Below are 21,203 nucleotides of genomic sequence, written 5' to 3'. Positions count from 1 at the left end.
TGAACGCATGGTTTCTCAATTTGCTTATTTCCTATGTATTTTCTATAAAAAAAGCCTGACAAAGCAACATTCTAACACAAATACAACAAAACATCTTTGTACTGTTGAAAATACCGCTTCAAACAGGCATTTTATCATAGTACATCAATTTCTAACTGTTAAAAAGGGTTTTGAGTGTTAACCCAAAACGAGAATTGGGATCAAAACCCATACGAAAGTCTAGTTTTTGGCGCTTTTTGCCATTATTGCTCATTATGGAAAACAATTCCTCTTAACGTACTCCTCATGTCCACTCAGATTCGAGTAATTTTGTAGAGTGTATTTTAAGTTTTTTAAAAATTAAAATGTCCAGGCGCTGTAGGTTATGGAAGTAAGTCTATCCATGCTAAAACGTACCATTAATTCGCGACAGTATTTTTGAGTATTACTTTTTCTTTATTCATCAATTTAAATAAAGATACCATTGTGTTACAATTAATTATTTTTACAGAACATGGCTCGCTTTCTACAAAGTAAAAATATTCATTGAGGGAAAGCTATTCCGTTTTTAACTCTTACATTGTGCATAATTATTGAAGTGAATCACATATCTTAACGAGCTGTATGAAGCGGCCGGACAAAGTAGAAATACTGCCAGTTTAGAAATTGCAAAAACATTAAAGAAATTTAAGCGATAATTATTTCAAGCGTGAGTGGAACAGCTTAATTATCCTCGCAGTATCCTTCAAAACATTTATGTTGCTAGCTGGTATCTATACTTTTTATTCTTGGAAACAAGTACCACTAGAACAGCGACTACGCTTCGCTCATGTGAAACTGCGATATACACTCTATTGAATGTTTACTTATTTATGTAGCCGCAATCAAAACTGCGTGACAGTATTTCTTATTTGTTTCTCGGCGTATTGGTAAAATAAAAAATGATAATTGTTATAAGTCAAACAGAAACAGTTGTAATGAACTTTAAAGATATCGATGAAAATAAATTAACTAGGCATTCATCATCTTTTCCGTTCCACTCTCTCCACATTCTTTCGTTCAAATAACGTTGCAATTCGTCCCGCGAAACTCCCATCCTTTGCTTTTGTTTCAACTTCAGTTGATTCCATTTGGACTCAATCGTTTGGGTGTGGACTCCAGTTGCAGGATCTACAAAATTAAGTGAGTGGTTAACCACTTGGTGGCTTGCCACTTGCAAAGGTAGATGTCTTTCCAATTGTTCGTAGGCCCCCCAGTCGTCGGTGTGTACCACGCTTCCAGGCTTTAAACACCTCTGTAATATGGGCAACAAGCATTCGCGGTTTCGTCGTTCAACCACCTGGTAATAGCCTCTGGCCGGTTGGTATTCAGTGGTTATCACACCAAAGACCCACGAATCCTTTGCGAGACGACCCCTGTTATACTAAAAAAAAGAAAAGATATGAATATGATATGGGTTAAGAAATTATTATAATATTAACATTAATATAATATTATTTAAATTAATATTAATATTAATATTAAGAGTTAACATAAAAACAAAAAACACCTATAGATAAAAATGGAGCGGAGCACTGTGTGATATGGAAATAACATTATTTGAAACATTAGTGAAAAGAATATGGATTGTTATATCTATTTCCGCGACCTGTTAGGCGGAGCGTAAAGTTTGATATAGTTTTTATTCACGAGCGAGTCTAGTAATTTAATAGTTTGTAATATATAAAGGCAATTTACGATTAGCTACTTGAATCTTTTACGCATAAGTACGTGGAAAATACTAAAAACATACCGGAGCCCACCCAAATGCTTTCACTGAATTACGGCTTACCTTTCGCTTGTGGTTGAATTTACTCTCGTCGCACTGAACCACACAGCCTGGTCCACCAAACGGAAGGAATGGGGCGTATTTTTCGATCTCATTGGTACAGACGTCTTGCAGGACTCTAAAAAACTTAGACACCAAGTTCATGCTCAAACCCAAAGCAGTGGCAGTGTGTTTGCGGCTATCGTCTTGCGCCCAGTAAAAAAACATAAGCATGGCATCGCCCAAACATATCTTAGGAAAGAGCGCAAATATGCTGTTTGTTCGGATAGATCTCTTCTTTTGGCACTTATTACATTTCCTGAAAATCACAAACAATCGATGTTCAACAGGGATTCAAAAGTTGTTCTTCATGCAGCAGTATAATTGGTAGAATGTGGCGGGCCAGAATGACAAAAAAATGTGACTAAATTTACAAGGCTAAAAGAATAGTAACTGACGTTTCGGACGTTAGTCCTTCGTCGGAGTCAATGATTGACTCCGAAACGTCAGTTCCTATTTTCACTACGGTGTATAACTTATCAATCTACGATAACTGTTAAAAAAATATAAACTAATCTTTACGATGAAATAAACTTTTTTATAACATGCGTATAATATGCGTAATGATGAAGTAAACTTTATATAATGCTTTGAAAGGAAAGTACCATAAAACATTTGCAAGGCATTCAATACTTCGATACTTACCACACGTATCCGTCTATGTGTCTGTCCGTTCTTCTGATCATGGACATATTATTATTGCAATCTCCACAAAAAAGGGGATTGGCAATTAAAGATCTTCTCTGAAGCCATGAAATTATTTCGCACAGGCTGTCGAAACGTCAGTCACATCAAACAGTCCTTCTAAGGATTACATCCACCCGGATGATCATAACATAAATATTATCTCTTCGAGAAATATTGTTACTTCGAAAAATATCCATTCACCTGGGTTCAGACCATTCATTGTAATACTTTAATTCTGCTAATCACTCTGAGCTTAATGCTATTGTTTTTGGTCTTTGCTTAACCCACGGCAGCAACCATCATCGCAAAACAAAAGAAATGCGTGTTATTCATTCACTTGGCACCGTTAATCCCCACGGGATGAACGAACGCTTCGCCTACATTTAAGTTTTTTTGGTTTTGTTTTTTCTTTTCTTTTTCCTTTTTTTCTCACCTATTGTTGCTTTCTATCCTTTTGTTTTCTTTCTTTTTGTTTTATGGCTTGTTTTTCTTCTTATTGGTTTGTTTTCTCTATCCTCTACTATGTAAACATCTCTCGCACTCTTACTTTCTATTGACTCCGACGAAGGACTAACGTCCGAAACGTCAGTTTCTATTTTCACTACGGTGTTCAACTTATAATTCTACGATAACTTGTACGAAAAATAAACTGCACTAGATATTGTCCACAACAAGTCTGTTTATCGTTGTTACACTTTGTTCCACTAGTCCAGCATACAAAATTCATTTTTTTCCCTTCTCTTTTTGCCGTCACTGCCACATTTATAGTTTTCATTTCACACATTCAGGATCATTACTATTTGTTTCTTAAATCAAACTAGAGGAATTTCCGGAATACTTCCTCGATTTCCAAAAAGCCTCCTCGATCGTCGATCGTCCCTCGATTAAAGCCCCCTCGATTGAATCGAGACTCATTCTTGGGAATCGAGACATGGGATCACTCAAGGATTCTGGTCATCGAGTCCCGTTTTCAAAAACGTGTCTCGATTTTTAAAACAAGTCACGTTTTTTAAAGGGAGACACGTTTTCACTTCGAAACACGTTTTTGAAAAGTCAGGGAGTTTACGAGACACGATTTTCCGATTTTTGGACCTCTCGGAATTTTGGAATTTTCCTGGTTTTTTTTTTTTTTTTTCATTTTTCGGATCCCCTTTTTCTTTTTCCTGATCAAGTAGATTCTCAAAAATCTCAAAACTTTTAAAACTTTATTCCGTATATGTACCCCTCATTGATTAAAAGAAACAATTATAAAGAAAATTAAAAAAACTTAGAACTTTTGAACATCTATAAATGATTATCACTCATTGATTAAACAAAGCATCCTTACAAAAAAGAGTCACCATTCATTGATTTATATCTTTTGAATTGCTTTGATTAGATCCTAACCAGGTGCAATTTGTTCAGGATCGTGATGAAGGATTGGTTGGTAAGTGGGTGATCATGATTCATGCTTTAATAGGCCACAATGTGTTAAGGTTCGCTATGTCAGTGTTCATATGCTGCATGCCATGTTAGTTGACAGAAATTGAGAATCCTTTGCTTTACCATGGACTTTGAAATATTTGTTTTGCAGCAAAAAGCTTGCATGTGCATAGTAGTGACTGTGTGGACAAATATGTAAAAGACAGATAATTCAGATGTTTGATGAACGACTAGCTCTCACTTGAAAGTCAGGAAATTTGGCAAAAAGTGAAATTGATACGTGCTGTATGACAGAAGCAGCCATCTTGAAACCAAAATTCTAAATATTACAAATATAGTCATCCAAAGTCCTTATTCTCCATAATCTCCATAATGTTCCAACTCTGTTTAAGTACAGCTGTTATTTTTTTAGGTATTACAATTAAAAGCTTGTAACACCAGTTTTTATTTTGTTATTCCAGTTTATTAATTTTTTTATTCTGCTTCGTTACTTCAGTTGGTGAAATAAAAGAAAGCAGCATATTCAGTCATATAAATGAGTCAGGTATATATGTACACCATATCAATTCTATTTTGAAAGTAATAGTTTTTAATTGTTTTCCTTTACTATTACTAATGCTTTGTTATATTTTTCACCTTCCCTTTTTATTTTTTCCTTCAACCAGCTTCAGCATTGGATAGACTGAATGAAGTCAGTGGGCTTGTCATCCTTCCTGTGGATGATCTGGATGAGGTAGTTATAGGTTTTTTTCTCCATAGTTATATAATGTATGTCACCAAAGTGTATAAATAATGCTATTTTCATGTTCAGGCATGTCTCCAAGCCTTCCATCTACAGAGGCCAATGTTGTTTCTGATTGCTGAGGAGGAGAATGAAGATCTCCACAAATTCTTAAGGTACTATATATAGTGCTCTGAGGGCACAATTATTTTGATATGAGCATGATATATGACTGGTGACATTGTCGAACGTATGGGCTGACAAAAATGTCCATCCAGTCAAAACTTCCCATTTAGACATCAATGAAATATATTTTAACAAAGACAAATTTTTGGAAGCCATTTCAAAAAAACTTGCACAGCATGTTGTTGCAGATATATGTTTTTGTTCTTATCATGCTTGTGAATATAAAATTTATTGGACAGTACATTTAGTAACAAACGACTATCACTACTAGATCACTCAGTAATTCTGCTGAAGAAATGGAAGGCGACTTTCCGCTAATTGTCTTCATACAGGAAGGCTCCCATGCAAGTGAAGAACGTAAGAAAAAATTATTTGTTGATTATTAGTATAATAGAGAAAGCAATGGTACGTTCCATAAAAAAACAATGTTCAATAGCTATATGCACAGTGATTTACAGTCATTGAAATGCTGTTACTGGCACTCACTATTGTAATATAAGGCGAGATAACTAGCTAAAATCTAGTGTGAGATGCCTCGGTGTTTCTAATGAAACAGTAATGATAAAAAGTTGAATTATACACCGTGAAAAGATGAAAAAACGTACTTTTTTCGTTTTTTCATGTTTTCACAGTGTATAACTCAACTTTTTATTATTACTATAACGTATAGCAGTGGAATTGTGCAGGGGGGAAAAAGTTGGGTATATAAACCATGGCCATTCATTTATATGAAATTAAACTAGTGTTTCATAACCGATTTATAAAATGAATTTCTTTTCAATCTGGATCCTAATGTAGTTTACAGAAAGTTCTCCATGAAAGGAAAAGGGAAGTTAATCCTTTGCTTCCCTTTGAATAAACATGAAATGGAAATAAAGTTGATACAAACTGGTAAGTTTGCATGGTACAGTGATTATTATTTACACTTTTTGTATAATATAAATATTTATAAAATATATTTGACTTCATTAATAATGGAATGGTCACTTTTTTGTTGAAGGGTTTGTATATACACAAAGATTTGTAAATGCAATGGAGGAATTACAATATTCTAGACGCAAACCCCAACTGAAGTAAGTATTTTTTTTTTAAACATTTATATTCTTCCCCTCCTCCCCCCCCCCCCCCCTCCCCAAAAAAAATTAAGAGCCTGGGAAGGCTTGAATATGGAATATTGAAGGGCAAGTTTTCTTGAGTGAAGACTAGATTGTAGGAACATTTAGTTTTTTTCAGCTAACAATAAAGCATACATTTCATTATTATTAATGTTTTTGTTGTTGCTGTAATTTTATAATAATAATTTTATTGCGATGTTCATAGGAAAAAGAAACAAAGTAAACTATTGGTAGATGTGAGTATTACAAAAACACAATTTAATTTAAAATTTACTTTTTTGCATAGTTCTTAAATAGAACTAGCCATCCCATATTTTTCAATGTGTTTCCATATTGGTCGGCCTACAATTATTCTAGCAAACTGGAAATTAATTGAACGTTGGTCCAAACACTGTCTAGATGGCTTAGTTTATAGATGAACATGTACCTGAATACTCCTTGAATTTGAATTTCATACCTCAGCCAGCACTAATCCAGTAAATAATTTTGTTAAAGGTCAAACTTGATAGATTGGTTAGAAACTTTAAAAGGCATATTAAATTTATTACGTTATTATTCTTTTTCAACAGCCGCATTATGTTCCTGACAGTGAAGAGAAGGAGGTAAGTGCTTTTGTACTTATGCAGTTTCAGGGTTGAGTTTTCTTTACTTTTTTAAACACTTGGTGAGGAGGGCATCATCTTTGAATGCTTGAACCTCAAGGTGTGAGCATAAGTTAAGGGCATGCTTTGGGACTGGAAAATGGCCGCTTAAGTTTGGCACCCTGAGGGACTGGCATGTCTGCAGCATGCCTGGACCAGAGGGTGTCAAGCGGAAAGCCAGGTTTGTACCCGGAGGGACAGGCATGGACCGGAGGGTGTCAAGCACAACACAGGGTTGGCACCCGGAGGGACAGGCATGGACCGCAGGGTGTCAAGCACAACACAGGGTTGGCACCCGGAGGGACAGGCATGGACCGGAGGGTGTCAGGCACAATGCAGGGTTGGCACCCGGAGGGACAGGCATGTCTGCAGCATGCCTGGACCGGAGGGTGTCAAGCACAAAGCAGGGTTGGCACCCGGAGGGACAGGCATGGACCGGAGGGTGTCAGGCACAATGCAGGGTTGGCACCCGGAGGGACAGGCATGTCTGCAGCATGCCTGGACCGGAGGGTGTCAAGCACAAAGCAGGGTTGGCACCCGGAGGGACTGGCATGTCTGCAGCATGCCTGGACCGGAGGGTGTCAAGCACAAAGCACGGTTGGCACCCGGAGGGACTGGCATGTCTGCAGCATGCCTGGACCGGAGGGTGTCAATCACAACGCTGAGATTGCATCCGGAGGGACTGGCCTGGACTGGTGGGTGTCAAACACAACGGCTAGTTTTGCACGCAGAAGGACTGGCATGTCTGTATTATGCCTTGGCGTGGATATTGTAGAATAGTACAATTTGATGGGGATTTTTGAACGGGGTTCTGTGAATGTTTTAATTCTTGAATATTTTCATTTTATTTTTCAAATAATTATCTATTTATATCTTTTTTTATATAGTAGAGAATACTGCCTCTGTTGCTGCCCATTTTTTTCTTTCCCATTTCAGGTGGTTTTCAGGGAAAACGATCCCAATGAATATGATAAAGGAGATGACTCGACCTTACTACTTTGTGATGGTAAAATATGTCTATTATATTCATAATTATTAACAAAGCTTATTACCTCAAAACATTCCAAAAAAAGAAATAAAAAAATTAGTATAAACAATAAATTATAAGTACACAATTAATGTAGTTGGATGTTTTTTCTTAATTTACAGATGACTTGATTGTGAACCTTAAACAACAAGAAAAAGAAAGAAAAAATGGTGAAAAGAGAAAAAAGGAAGAAAGGGAAAAGGAAAGGGAATTCGAAATTAGGGAAAAGGAAAGGGAACCAAGGGAAAACGAAGAAAAGGAAAGGGAGGAAAGGGAAAGAAGGGAAAGGGAAAGGAAGGAAAGGGAAATGGAGGAAAGGGAACCAAGGGAAAACGAAGAAAAGGAAAGGGAGGAAAGGGAAAGAAGGGAAAAGGAAAGGGAAAACAAAGAAACAAAAGAAGCAGCGAAAAAGAGAAGGAGAATATTGAGGAGGGAAAAAGCTAAACGTATGAAGAATAACTAGTCTACTTAATTCGTCACTGGCTTTTTTTCATTTTCGGTCAAACAAACTCGGTTTTGGTGGACGTCATCAAGGCCATACCACAACATTCCACGGACAGGACACATGCTTATGAAAAAAAATAATTTCCAAATATATATGCCATGGAAAAACTTTGATGTCCACTAAAACTTTCATTGGGAATTGGGATACATTCTGTAACACATATCATTACAGCATTTTAAAAAAAGTACTGCTGCCATTTTTATATTATATGTATTCTGAATATGAGCAATTACAGTTTGTAGGAAATATGAAACGAGATTTGTTAATATAGGAGTCTGATATTTGCGAGATAATTACTAGTATTAAATTAGCACATGTTATGTAAAAAAAAGATACTGTACAACTATGAATTCTTATTAAAAATTTAATGCCACAAAAATAAATAAATAATTGTATACTAAGTTAATAAAAAATAAAACGGAGGTCCTTACATGGCGTCAGATCACGCGTCTGTGTTAAGTGTGCAATTTTTTACTTCGAATGATTAACGGCTCGAAATAATCGAAAAGAGTCCAACTCCCAAAGTTCCACCTTTTCATCATAAAAACATTTTCATATTCCCACCCTTCATAAGCCACCAGTAATACACAAGGATAAGATTAAGCCTTCATCTTCTTCAGGAGTACCACTCCAATAGCGACAACCAAGATCCAAATGTTGTTGCCCACGAACTTCAACAGTTCGCCGCCGGCCCTAAGTGCCAAGGAAACAACCGAACCCAGCAGCCCAGGAAGACCGGCTGCCATCTTTTTTCCCAAGTCCGTTAGTCCATTGCCTAATTTCTTTACGCCCGCGCCTGTAGCCTTAAGCGCGGATAGGATAACTCCTACTACGCTCGAAATAGCGACCGCGAATGCCAGCGGAACGCCATACTTCAAAAGGGCTCTTTTTACCTTTTCCTTGGTGGTAAGCCCCAGCTCTTTTTCCAGGTTTTCCTTTTGAGCCCGCAATTCCGCAAGGCGTATTTCGAGGGCCTCCACTTCCTTTTGAGCTGCTTCCCTTTCTTCCTCGGTACGAGTTTGGTCCTCGATTACTTCTTGCTGCCGCTCTATTTGCCCCTCCAGGTCTTCGATGGCCTGATCTCTTTGCCGGATTTGCTCCTCTTTAGTGTTGATTTCGGCAACCAACTGCCGCCGTTCCTCCAAAGAGCCGGATATGGTGATATGCAAGTTTTTAGCTTCCTCTTTTGTCAGGTCTAGCTCCTGTAAGGTGAGGTCGAAAGCCCTTTGGGCTTGGTCTCTATCGCGTAGGGCATTGTCTCTTTGTCCTCTAATTTCTATTATTCTTTGGGTTTTGTCATCAACTTCTCTCTTTTGAGCATCGAGAAGTAGTCGGTTTTGCCTCATGTATTCTGCCTCCCTTTCTTCCAACGTTTCTTGTAGCCCCTCGACGCGTTTTTCTAGCGCAACCCGTTCATTTAGGGTTTCCAACCTTTCTAACGCACTCCGGGTAGCCACTTGGAAGCCCCTTAATCTTGCCACGTTAACCTTGACCGAGCCATTTTCGTCAAAGAGGACTTGTGGTTTGGTCCAACGGTTTTTGTCGGGATATCTCATGTCTTGAACGCTTATGAGGACTTTGTTTCCGCGTTCTGTGAGCCTTACGTCGTCGGCCTCGAAGTGGGAATAGCGCTGCGTTAGCTCTTGCGTTGCCCACTCTACCTCAGGCTGCTCTATGTTTTGAAGCTCCAAGTACTCAGGGACGGGGCTGCCGTGGTTTTTTGATTGCCACATGCGATTCAAGGCGGCCTTGAAGCTTTTCCATCTATTACCATACTTGTTTTCTAGGGCCATGTCGTAGATTAGGGGGTCGGTTTCCGCGCCTTTAGTCCATGCGTCGTATTCTTCGTCGTTAATGTCGACTTGACCTTCTTCGGTAAGGGGATCAAAATCACCTTCTACTTCCATTATATATGATAAGCTCAAAGTTAAACCCCAACGTATTACCTAAGCAGGTTGGCGGACTGAAAGCAGAACGCACCTTTCACCGGGTCACCTTTACCCCCAGCAGCGCTAAACCTGGAGAAACGCTGTACGTAGGCGTGCCCCGCCTAACGGATAACCTAGTCTTAGTTCCTGGCACCCTGGCGCTAAGGTTTGATTTGGCGGTACAGTCAAGCCCCACAGATGAAAGGATTATCGTTAACAACCTTGGTCGCAACATCGTTTCAAAGATGCGAGTAAAGTTCGCCGGGGAATCCCTCTTAGACTTAAACAACTATGACCTGTACACCACCTACAAAGATCTGTGGCTGACTGCATTCGAAAGGGCACAAAAAATAGAGCAGGGTATCGGTAGCGCAATATTACGTAAGGTTAGGACTCCCACCAAGACACAACCTACCGATTCTGGCGACGCAACTGACGTGGCAGATGCAAAGGCCATCAAGACAGCCTATGGTACTAAATACGTAATACCATTGGACTTTGAGGCTATTACCAGCCACGGGGTTTATTATCCTAGACAGTTGAGTGAGTTGCAGTTTGAAGTGACCTTAGCCAACATGACTAACATCATTGGCGGGTTAAGCACTGCGTTGTCGGGAAGTATTCATCCATACGCCATTACCAACCTGGAATTGCAGTATGAAACCATACACTCCGAAGATCTAGCACGTAGCGCTGGCATGGAATACAGTGCTGGAAAGGCTTTCTTGTACGACCACGCGGTAATGTACAAAACCTTTAGTTTCCTGGATAAGACAGACGCGGTAATTACTCAGAGCATTAATTTACCACGTCGTAGTCTTACGGGGCTGATGTTGGTATTTATTAAGCCTTATGAAGCCGGTAAGCGCGACTCTGAAGCCTTTCATAACCCCGGCATCACCAACGTCGGGATTAGCATCAATGGAGTTCCAAATAAGGTGTATTCGCAGGGAATGAAGCCCTCAGACATCTACAGGGAAATAAAAAGAAAGTTTGGGGATCAAGTTGCACCCGGTGAGTTCTTTACCAATAAGTATGCACTGTGGATTGACATGCGAACCACCAACGACGAGGATTTACATGGGCAGGGATTGCGTCTGGTAAATACCCAGGACGGCATTACCCTGGAAATCAAGCGTGACTTAAACGCTAGCGCAGGCGACTCAGACAAGATCAACGCATACATCTTCGTGGTGTCTGACGCCCAGTTGAGCGTAGAAATGAATCAGCTAAAGAGCGTTGCGTATTGATTCGCGCGCTGCGCTCCCTCATCCAAGAAAGGATAAAATATCCCTTACGTATATAATGCTTCGCGTATTCGAAAACAACAACACCAAACTGCAATGCATAGTGCAAGGCGATAAACTTTATTTCAAAGCAAAGTCCGTGGCTGATGCCTTGGGTTACGTAAATTCCAGAAAAGCGGCGTCTGATCACGTCTCAGAGGAAAACAAGGTAACTTTGAGGTCTATAAAGGGTGTAAATCTGACTGACACCCTTAATGCGCAACCACATTCCGTTTACATCACTGAAATGGGTCTTTATGAGTTAATATTCGGATCTGAAAAGTCCGTAGCTAAGGAGTTCAGAAAATGGGTGTTAGGTGACGTTCTCCCTACCCTCAGGAAAACAGGTAAGTATGAAATAGAGCGGCGCTTTGACGGTCCTAACAAGTTGGTATTCAAAATAGAAAATGAATTTGACCTGCATAAGAAGGTCGTAAACTACATACGTCGATTCCACCCTATCCTACTGCTCGCACCAGGTCTTGGAGAACTACAGGACTCAGCTAGCAAAAGGATAGTATGTTGGCAGAAAGGGTATCAGGCGGGGCAACCCGACATCTTAGTCCTTAATGCACATAAAAAACATAATGGGTTATGCCTGGAGTTGAAGACGCCTAAGGGTAACGGCGTATTATCCTCAAAACAAGAGGCGTTACTCACACAATACGAGGCAAATGGTTACCTAACCATGGTGTGCAACGATTACGACCTTATATGCAGGGAGATCGACCATTACGCGGAAGGCATTCGTGTACCTTGTCCTTGGTGTGTTAAGGCTTTTAAGACGCAGGAGGCGTTAAGGACTCACCAAAGAATATTTCATAGATATAATGATAGTTGAACAGACACACTGGCGTGAATTAGTTCAAGGCATCACATACAAAATAAAAAATTACGTCGTCTTCGAAGACATCAGCCGCTTAAGGTTGGTCCTCAAACACGAAGGTAAAGAGTGCACGCTATGGGCGCCGGACTGCGTGCGGTACGTCATTCAAGGTGAAGAGTACACACACATACGCAGTCATGGTAAGGTTAACGGTCGATGGAAGTTCGACGTTGAAAGGAAGGTAGATGCTAATCCTCTTTGTGATTAGAAGTCATCCTCATGAGCGGTTAAGTATTGGTCTGCTACGGCGGACCTCATTTTTTCTGTCATGTGGTAAACGGATGCGGTAATTAAGACACCGCCTATGAACGCTGCGATTTGAGGTATCATATATGTTTCTCATTTTTCTTCTTCTTGGCGTTGGCGATCAAATTCCTCCAAGGCTCCTCCCGCAAAGGAAAGTACGCAAACAACTGTCGTAGAGGCAACACCAACCGCAAAGGCGGCGTAGAATAGCACCGTGGAACTCATTAGATATTTTCTTTTTTCCAAGCCTTTCGTACCGCCAGGTAATGGTCTAAAGGACGTGGTCCGTCGTATAGACAGCACCAAATATGTTGTCCACTCCGTTGACAGCCGCAGCGATCGCAAATAGCCTCCCAGTGTTCCCTGTCCTCCCATTTAACGCCCTCAACATCGTCAAAGCCTACAAAGGTTTGGTCAATTTCCTTCTTACGCTTTGTCAGCACCCGGGAGGTTTCAAGGGGGCAACAGCGTTCGGCTATGTCACCGTGGGTTTCGCAGGCAATACCTTCGAGGTGGTAACGGCGGCAGCGGTACTTATGCCAGTTCTCTTCAAAGAAGGGCTCATCACAGCGGCGGCAGCAGTTCTTAAGACAGACCCTGTTGTCGCGGTGATATTGTAAGGCTTGGAGGGTGGACAGCTCTCGACCGCAGTCACCGCAAAGGGTGCTTACGGTCTTTTGACAAACCTTTTTGGAAAGATGGTATTGCAGTCGCTGCTTACTGCTGAAAGATTTATTACATTGCATGCACTCCATTATACATACCTTATTTTTTATTGTTATTTTGTTAAACCCTGCAAGAGGGTTTTAGGATAGGGTCTATTATTTCTTGTTGTTTTGTTAAATGCCTGCGAGAAGGTCTTAACAAATTAACAATAATTATTAAGACTCTTTTGAAACCTCTTATCTTACTTTAACAAATTAACAATAAATAAGAAGACCTTATTTAAAACCACCTTGCAGAGTTACTCCTCTTTGTAGGTGTCAGCTAAGGTTCGCTGTGCTTTAGGATCTGCGGGACACCAATGCCCAACAAAGGATCCTTCGGGGAATACCTTATTACAATGAAGGCAGGTGTATTTTTTACACGGTTTGGGTATCGGTGTTTTGGGAGGGGTAATGCAGTCGGCAGGTAGTTCGCACGTAATACAGTCCATATATTGAAATGGTAATGAGAACTGTATTCTATGGAGGGTATCGCATGAAATCCTTAATGGACTCCTTAGCCCAGCCCGCAATTGTCAAAAGCGCGCCAAACCGTTCTGCGCGCTTCAGACCGCACATTTCATCGTACAATTCCTGCACGCGCTCTTTTAACCGGTCTATCTCTTCCCTTTGCATTTCTATGGTGTCTCTTTTATCTTTTGCGTCGCCGGCAATTCTTCTTACTGCGTCCACTGGGTCCATCGTATATATAATGGATCCGAACCATATTCCTTGTAACGCTCTGATCGTAGGACCCACCGGCTGCGGAAAGACCCAATTCGTAGTGGAGCAGCTATTAGGACCCTTTAGATACCGTTTCGACTATATTGTGCTATTATGCCCCACCTACGTGAATAACCGCACCTGGACGGGCATAGGAGTGAAAGACGACGACTTCTTTGTAGATATCTTAGACCCTAATGAGTTATCCAGCCATTTGAAGTTTTGGCACAAGCAATTCCCCAAGGACACGCAGACACTCCTCATATTGGACGACATTGCCTGTGGGGACGACGTAAAAAAGCGCACTTCGGAGTTGGTGAAGCTTGCCTTTAGCGGCAGACACGACAATATTAGCGTTTGGTTGCTCTCGCAGCAGCTTACCAGCGTCTCTAAGCCTTTTAGGGAAAACATAGGCTCACTGGTCGTATTTTATACTCCGAGCCGTAGTGATCTGGAAACCATCTTAAGCGACTACGGCGGTGAGATAAGCAAGGAACAGTTGCACGAATACATGCGGCACCTAAAAACGCACCAACATTCCAAAATGATTTTCTCTTTGAGGTTTCCTTATGACGTTAATGTATATGGAGATTGAGCAGCTCTTAGATGAAGTCCCCACGCAGTTAGATGAAAGTAACCTCAAGGAACAACTCAACATCCTTGTGTCTTCTGGGAAGTGTAAAGAAATGATAGGTAAGGAACTTACCCATGAGCAAGTTAACAAGTTGTCGGAAGAGGAGGTTAAGAAGTTCCATAAGAGGTACGAGGCTGCCCTTGCAAGTAAGACCACAGACGCCGTCGCAGACTCCGCTATCCGACTTGCAACTAAATTGCTTGGACTTGCACTGCCTATAGACGACGTGGAGCAACTGCGGAAGGACATAAGCGAGGACTATGTCATCGCCCAAGAACTTAAGATAACCTGCGGCTGGTTGTCTTTGAAGTGCGGTAAGTTAATGGCAGTCGCCTCTGCGGCACTTCACGTAGCTCAGCACGTCGACTTGAAGGAACTTACGGCCTCTTGGAAGGACTTCAAGAAGAACAGAGACGTTGAAAAGGTCTTCCAGGCAGCACTTACTGAGGTACCTGATCAAGTCGCCTCAAGTACCTAGTCAAGTCGTTGTCAAGTCACCTCAAGTACTTAGTCAAGTCGTCCTTAAGTCATTCTCAAGTACTTAGTCAAGTCGTTGTCAAGTCATTGCCAAGTCATTGTCAAGTCGTCATCAAGTTACTTGTCAAGTCCTTCAAGTCCCTTAATATAAGATGAGTGACACCGAAGAACAACCACCCGTAGAAGATACCAAGATTACCAAGGCTAAATCTCCGGGCAGAGTCGCTGCCGGAAAGAAGCTCGCGGAGATGAATAAAAAGAACAAAGCCAAAAAAGAAGAAAAGGTGGAGGAAAAAGAAGAGGAATCCTTTATTAATCCTGGGTACGTCATCGGCGCGATAGCAGTCGCTATAGCAGCAGGCAGCCTCTACTTACAATGGCGGGCTACGAAGCCAAAAGTAAAGTGGGAGGCCGCAACATATCACGCACCTGTGGAGGTTAGAAAAAGTAAGATCCCTGAAATGGAATAACCTTCTCGCTTTGTAATATAATGTCGACCGCGTTGTTGAAAACTGTTGAAGAAGCAGCTATCATTACTTCTATTGTTGCGGGTATTGGTTGGGTAGGTAAGAAAGTGCTCAAAGAAGACTTTACTGAAGACCCAAGCAAGAGCTTCGCTAACTTTGCTAAGATGACCGCTGCCGTAGGCGGGGCTATCATGCTAAAGGATTACCTACGAAAGGAAAAGTACCTGCCTACGACGTAATATATAATGGCTGGCTTAGTCGCAGGTGGAGTCATTGCAGCTTTAGCATTCACTGGAGCTAATTATGGAGGTCAATATTTGGATAGATTAGTCAGAGGCGACAAAAGCGGTGCCGCCGAAAGGAAGAGACACGACTTAGCGCTGGAGAAATATCAGCGGGACGTGGCAGCTTGGAATGAAAAAAGACAAGCTTACAGGGATTGGTTGGATAAGAACTACCAAGACAAAATGCAGGCAGACAAGAACTTCGAAAACACAGACTACGCCTTCAAACTTTATGCGCAAGCACACCCCGACTTTAGAATGAAAAAGCCTCAGTTCAAGAATTACTACCAGCCTTCTAAGAAACAAAAAGACAATGAATTGGTCTTTGTAGGAGTCGCAGGGCTGGCGGGAGGCGTGGCCTTGGCGTATCTAATATAATGATCGTCTTTTTGGAAAGCGACAAGAATAACTTTACTACTTATCTGAATCCTCCCATCCGCGCGGAAAGGGTTCGGTTGGTTAGTTGCTCTTTGTACAATTCTTGGTATAATTTAATTAATGGCTTTGTCATCGGAACTTCCGGCACCAAACCAAAAATACCAGATTCCCATTACACCCCTATAACACTGGCTAAGGAGCTAGCAAAGCACGGATATACTCTTACCACAGGATTACCCCATGAAATGAAATTCAAGAAAAATAGTGGAAGCGCTAATTTAATGGGCAGTCCATTGGTAGAACTCCTAGGTCTTACTAGTACCACGATAAATAGCGGCAGTACATATGATGTGAAATGGAAAGTCGCATCCTCTTACGAAGTCTATTGCGACTTGGTTCATAGTTACAACAATGGAGAAAAGTCTTCTCTTATATCCAAGTTTCCACCCAAAGGTAATCCATTTGACCCAGTAGAATACACTCCCATTTCTTTAAGCTATGACTTATCTCATTTGGTAGAAAGCATAAACATTACCATTAAAGTGGACGGAAAGACGGTGGATTTTAACGGACGTAAGATCAATCTTGTTTTGGAATTCATATAATGGGCCGCGTAGAGGACAAACTCAAAAGGATTTACTATGGACCCGAAGGCTATTGGAGAGGAGCGTCGGCCATCAAGAAACTTGCAGCCGCGGCCAGGGTATCAGAAGAGACGGCTAAGAATTGGTTAAAAAAACAAACCCTCTGGCAGGTTTATCTTCCCGTGCCTAAGTACATTCCCAGGCCCAGCTTTACCGTAAATGCCCCCAATGAAGTTCATCAGGCGGACTTGCTTTTCTTACCGCACGACAAGGTGAGAAAGAAGACCTATAGGTACGCTTTGACCGTAGTTGATATCGCAAGCAGATACAAGGACGCCGAACCCATAACCAGCAAGGATTCTGGGGAAGTCGCAGAAGCCCTAGGTAGGGTTTATAAGCGCGTCTTGAAATGGCCTAAGCTGCTGCAAGTGGATGCGGGGACGGAGTTCATGGGCGTGGTTACTAAGACCCTGAAAGACCACGACACTAAGATTAGGAGAGCTGAAGCTGAGTACCACAGGGGTCAGAGCATCGTTGAAAGATTCAATAAGACCCTGGCCGAGCGTCTCTTTGGGTACCAGTATTGGAAAGAGCTGGAAGATCCCTCCAAACGCAACAGGGAATGGACTCAGAGGCTCCCCCAGGTCGTCGCGGCTTTAAATAACGAGGCGGCCAGGGCTACGGGAATGAAACCCAAGGATGCCATAAAAAAGAAGCACGTGGAACACAAATCCTTCGTCAGAAGTTCGAGGGCGGTCTTCCCCCATGAAAAGAAATTAGGTAATGTCACGGTTCGATATCTCTATGAGCCGGGTGAACTAGAAGGAGGATCCAAAAGAGCTACGGATCCCAATTGGTCTTTGGAAACTTACCAGATCCGAAGTGCGATAGCTAAGAAGGGTCAGCCCATCTTGTATTATCTTCATGATGGTCCCACTCGTGGGTTCGTCAAAGAAGAACTGCTTATCGTGTGATGTCCGAATGCTATCGTATGCACTCCGTCATCACACATCCATCGCTTACCGTCAAATGCAGACAGTGACACCTTCTCCTGCGTGACGTTATGTATCTGATGACCATAGCTGCGCAGGCTGTTCATCTTATGCCGCTGTTCCTTGCGTGTTCGTAATACGTTGAGGTAGGACTCGTGCGTAATGTCCTTCTTAACCACATACTTTTTTACGCCTTTAGCTTTCTTTTCTACGCCGTCTAACTTTAGCACGCTGTACATCTTTGGTTTCAGACCCACGTACTCTACTATGGGTTTTCCTAACATTTCGTCTTTCATCTTCCCAATTACCTTCTTATTCTTCGCAGAGTAAAGGAAGTGCTCCTTCGGGTAACCGCTGGTGTCGTACTCGTCTATGTCGGGGAGGCAGTCTTTGTAAACGTCTTCCGTTTGCACTTCTAGAATTAGGGAGTCGGTGTCTGTGTACAGGAGGCGACAGCGGTCTCCGTACTTTGGCTTAAGCTTATCGTAGTAGAACTCGTACATAAGCAGCTTCGATAGATCCAGCACCGTAAAGCCTGTGTAAACGGGCTTGTTTAGTAAGAGGTTTGCCCTTTTCATGTGAATCACGTAGAAGTTCAGCATTTCTACGTATCTAACGAAGCCTGGCTGTGACACGTATGCTTCTGCTTCCTCTTTGGTGCTGACTATTTTTACGCTTACGCGCTTGCGGATGTTCTCCATTGTCTTTCCGAACACGCTGTTGTTCATCAGTTTGAAGAGGTTTTTCTCGAAGTCATTTTTCGCTGCGGTACGCTTTTGCGTGTTAAAGTCAATGTAGGGGCGCATCCAGGGTTCCTGCGTGAACTTCAAAACGCGATGGATCTTCTTCACGCGTAAGCCGTGTCGCACATAGAACTGCAGGTTGCGGTAATGCACCACGTACTTTCGCTTGTCCATCAGGTTCATCGTTAGCTTCCTGTAGGGTTTGTAGCCAGGACACATTTCCCTCTGCAGCGGACTTAGCTGCTTAAATGGTATCTCTATCGCTTCTGGTGCTAAGGGGAACTCATCGTGTGCGTCGTGCAGATGCTCTGGGTATTCCAAATCAACCTCCAGCACGTAACCTTTGTCGTCTTCTTTACCTACGTTTAGGTAAAACTCTATGGGCTTTATGTTGTCCCATTCGAAGTCGCGTACAGGTAAGTACTGCGACATTGCCCAACCATAAAGGTTATTCGCATCCAGGTAGTAAATGTATGTGGTTGGTTTCTCTGGGTCGTGCTCTACTAAGGGGTTGTTTGCGCGGGCGTAACGTCGGCTGGGTCCGCATACGCCGCCACGAATACCGTCTTCCATAAACCGATACATGTCGTACTCCGTTAGGAGATCCAACTGCGCATTTGTTTTCTTTAACAAAGCACTCCAGCTGAGCCCAGGAGCCGTGTAGAAATTAGCGGGATCCAATCCGTAATATTCCATAGCCATCTTTCTGAAGCTTTGGAAAACATCTGCAAGCAGCACTACGTCAGACCTTAGGTAGATGTCGTGGTAGTCACCCATGTTCTCACAGGAGTACTTTTCCCACACGTCTAACGCATGCTGGTACTCCTCATCCTTTATACCAGACTCGTTTAGGGTGCTGTAGAAGCGATCTTTGGGTGGTAGGGGTTCTTTGAATCGATCCCAGGAGTCCATGTATTCGTATGGGTAGACTCCTTTCCTTTCCGCGCCGTATTGACTGGAAATGGGAAAGTTGGTGTTATACTTTACGAGGTTTGCTAAGGAGTCCGCCATAAACTGCTGCGAATCTAAGAACTTTAGCTTACCCACAGTTACGGACATGTAGCGCTCTTTGTTGTTGGGTATGCATTTGACGTCGGAGCCGTCTGTTCCTTGTAGTAGCAAATGGGAGTCGTAACCGCGGAGGTTGTGAAAGAACACCGGAATCTCCATGTCTGGATTTACTTTGAAGTTTATATTGCATTTCCAATGAGCCGCTCCTCTGTATTTACCCGTGATGTGGCAGTGATCCCTAACCTTATCCACATAGAAATCCTCAACAAATGCTTTGTGGCAGTGAATGCAGTGCGTGGAGGGCTTTCCCGGCTTCTCACCTTTCTTAGCATACTTCCCGCATTTGAAATGAGCTTCTCCTAGATACTTTCCATCTTCGTCCCACGCTTTCTTGGCCCGTCTTCCAAACTGAAGAAGCGTATGTTGGCAAATGTGGCATTTCTTTGCCTTGGTAAAAGCCTCCTGGTTCTCTTTGGTAAATTCCATCTTCTTTGGACGTCTTAATTGTTCTCTTATCTCCCCCTCCTCTTCTCGCAATGCTTCTAGGAACTTATTAGCTGCGTTCTTACCTCGGTAAATTACAGGGGGGTTAGCCTTACCGTCTGATCTGACTACTATGTAACCAAAGGAGCAAATCTCATGTAATCCCACCTTATTCGTGGCACCACTTTTCTGCTCTTCCTTAGTTATCAACGCTTCAAAGTCTGCATATATCACGTAAGGCACCAGCATCTGCTTTTGATGGTCTGAGTACGCTAGGTTCTTATCTGTGGGCATCTGGATCCGTTGCGCCACTTCTTCGACTCCGCGACATATTTCGTCGTGATCCTTTAGAGCTTTAACGCTGGTAAAGGATAATAAGCAGCAATCGCAGAAGTATTTCTTGCCTTTGTGTTTGGTGTGTCTGTAAAATAGTCTGCTAACATGTTTGACCCACGAATAATGCCCGCCGTGGTAGAAGAGATGTATTCGTTCTCCTTTACTCTTTGACAGCACTAGTGGCACTATCGTTTGGTCTCTGACTCCGTAAACGTTAATGGCTAGGTCATTTTCCTGCTCGAATATCGGTATGTCTATCAACTGCGTTGGGAACTCTACGCCATCCCACTCCAAATCATCTGTTGGGTACTTGCTTGGTCTACATGGATCCTTATCTACTGGATACAGTGCGGATCGTATTGCCCACATAAAGCATCTGTTGTCATCATTTTTTACATTGACTATGGCTTTCTTCCTTTCTACCCACGTTGGTAGAGGCACGTAACTTCCTCCTCGTATTGGCACGTACCTTGCCATGCTAACCTCCATACCTTCTACCTCCTCCACTGTCCAACCTGATCCCTCTTTCGTGTAGTTAGACAGCGACTCCATTATTGCTTCTAAGGCTTCGCTGAGTGACCTATCCAGATTCGTGGACTCTAATATCACTAACGACTTCGATCGCAACATTGCTGTCGTCATTACCTCGTCTTTTGACAAACTTACTTCTACCATTATGCTCGCTTTCAGGGCTCCTAATTCTTCTATACCTTTTCGGAGAGTCCTTTTAACCTTCCTTTCTGACTGACGCCAAAACTGTCTAACGTCAATCTCACCGTTACCGGGTATTGACACCGTGCTGAAGTTGCTTTGCATGGGATTCCATCTATATAATAGGAAATATTTTATACCTAATACCAAGCACTTTTTAGGTCGTCGTAGTCGTACTCA

At 42.1% G+C, this 21,203-nt stretch overlaps 2 protein-coding genes across 2 annotated transcripts; one reads left to right on the top strand and one right to left on the bottom strand.

Annotated features, from left to right (window-relative positions):
- Positions 1 to 21: 21 nt before the first annotated feature.
- LOC148911760 (uncharacterized) lies at positions 22 to 2,921 on the bottom strand. Its single transcript, XM_089029056.1, has 3 exons — positions 2,492 to 2,921; positions 1,811 to 2,105; positions 22 to 1,402 (listed from the first exon to the last, which is right to left on the bottom strand). The coding sequence occupies exons 1-3, from the start codon at positions 2,536 to 2,538 to the stop codon at positions 938 to 940; spliced, it is 807 nt and encodes a 268-aa protein (XP_088885182.1). The 5' UTR covers positions 2,539 to 2,921; the 3' UTR covers positions 22 to 937.
- A 952-nt stretch (positions 2,922 to 3,873) lies between these two features.
- On the top strand, positions 3,874 to 8,590 carry LOC116287927 (uncharacterized). The gene is made up of 11 exons (XM_089029100.1): positions 3,874 to 3,959; positions 4,452 to 4,499; positions 4,621 to 4,688; positions 4,767 to 4,852; positions 5,134 to 5,219; positions 5,661 to 5,753; positions 5,863 to 5,935; positions 6,183 to 6,213; positions 6,547 to 6,579; positions 7,555 to 7,624; positions 7,768 to 8,590. Exons 4-11 carry the CDS (start codon positions 4,800 to 4,802, stop codon positions 8,106 to 8,108), a joined length of 780 nt encoding a protein of 259 aa, XP_088885226.1. The 5' UTR covers positions 3,874 to 3,959; positions 4,452 to 4,499; positions 4,621 to 4,688; positions 4,767 to 4,799; the 3' UTR covers positions 8,109 to 8,590.
- The last annotated feature ends 12,613 nt before the right edge of the window (positions 8,591 to 21,203 follow it).

The sequence above is a fragment of the Actinia tenebrosa genome, unplaced genomic scaffold (assembly GCF_029948245.1).
Source record: "Actinia tenebrosa isolate PJP-AT-01 unplaced genomic scaffold, QUT_ActTen_1.0 PGA_scaffold13__45_contigs__length_12533684, whole genome shotgun sequence".
Classification (NCBI taxonomy): domain Eukaryota; kingdom Metazoa; phylum Cnidaria; class Anthozoa; order Actiniaria; family Actiniidae; genus Actinia; species Actinia tenebrosa.
Note: the sequence above shows the minus strand (reverse complement) of the source record. Positions and strands in the feature narration are given on the sequence as shown.